We start from the raw sequence: 1,292 nt of genomic DNA on the forward strand, positions 1-1,292 counted from the left end.
TTACTATAACATAACTTTGTAAATCTGTGTGAGGAATTAGAGGGAAGAGGGAAGAGATGAGGGATAGTGTTAATATTGTAAGAAAAAAATCATCAGTTTATATGATGCAAAATGCAAGTAAATATTTAACTATTTTATAATACTTACCATCTGCTTTTTACTTTTAGGTGATATTATGAAAGCAGTAACTGAGCTGAATAGAGCACATATCATCAGTATCTTGGATAGCTGTAATTTGGGTGACAATAAAATAGAAGTCTGTTTGCAGAAAATTTATACTCCAGAGAATATTTATTAAAAGTTGGCAAATGAAATTATTACAGGCTATAAAGGAAGAACTGTTTTAAAGATATTCTGTCATTTTGTTGGTAAGTTAAGTAACTTTTTCAGCAAAAATTACATGAGCTCTAAAGTTATTAAGTGGTTTTATGTTTGTCTTGTATTTGGTGCTGACACACTTCATTGTAGTTCAGTATTGAAAAGGTCATCAAAACACAATTTTTGTCTATCAAGAAAATTTACTTTTCTTCTATATGACTATTACCTTGACTTGTAACAATTTGTTCACTGTCCCATTTGTGAAATGCACTTTTATCGTAAATCATAAGGCTTCCTAATGTACAAGATCAGCTTTTCATGGATATGTAACATCCTTCCAAATTTAATCACATGGAAATGAGAAAATCTGAATTGCCAATTTGAAGGTTCAGTTCTCCTAAGGTAGTCAACCAATGTTTCTCACAACCAAGGTAGATTCTATCATTTTCAAAAGCACACATGGATTGCTATGGTCCAGTTGCCCCTGGTCTTTAGTTTGTCACCTGTAAAATGAGAGTGTTGAATTAAATAATGTCTTAAGGTTTCTTTCCACCCCCTATGGTGACTTCATAGGGTTTAAACTTTTAAATATTTTGATCAGTATATGATGTTAAAGCCAGAGTCTGTTGTATGTCTATATTCTTGCTATATTTGTTTGTAGTTTTGATATATTTAATGTTAGTTTAAATAGTTAAACTTTATCTCATGTTAACATTTTAAGTGCTCATATTGAAAGTAGGAAACAGTAACTAAGGGAATTGATTTTATTCTTGTCTGTTATACTTCTATTTTAACTGTAAGTGGCCACTGCATATTTGAGGGTCCTGTGGCTGACATCTATGTGATTAGTTAGATGTGTCAATATGATCATCATATGAATTTAAAGATTGTTCTATATCAAAATGAATCTGATTGCATTTAAGCTTATAGGATTTCCTTTTAGCCCTATGGTTCTGTGACTTTATATGCTATAC

The 1,292-nt window shown here is 31.0% G+C and overlaps 1 protein-coding gene across 1 annotated transcript in view; it reads left to right on the forward strand.

The window, feature by feature from the left end:
* The window catches only part of RADX (RPA1 related single stranded DNA binding protein, X-linked), a gene marked incomplete at its 5' end in the record, with an annotated part of 18,684 nt that extends 18,386 nt beyond the window's left edge, over positions 1-298 (forward strand). Inside the window, 1 exon segment of the mRNA XM_004391391.2 lies at positions 168-298. Coding sequence (XP_004391448.2) covers positions 168-298 — 131 coding nt within the window.
* Between the last annotated feature and the right edge of the window lie 994 nt (positions 299-1,292).

Source organism: Trichechus manatus, unplaced genomic scaffold (assembly GCF_000243295.1).
Source record: "Trichechus manatus latirostris isolate Lorelei unplaced genomic scaffold, TriManLat1.0 scaffold00068, whole genome shotgun sequence".
Taxonomy (NCBI): Eukaryota; Metazoa; Chordata; class Mammalia; order Sirenia; family Trichechidae; genus Trichechus; species Trichechus manatus.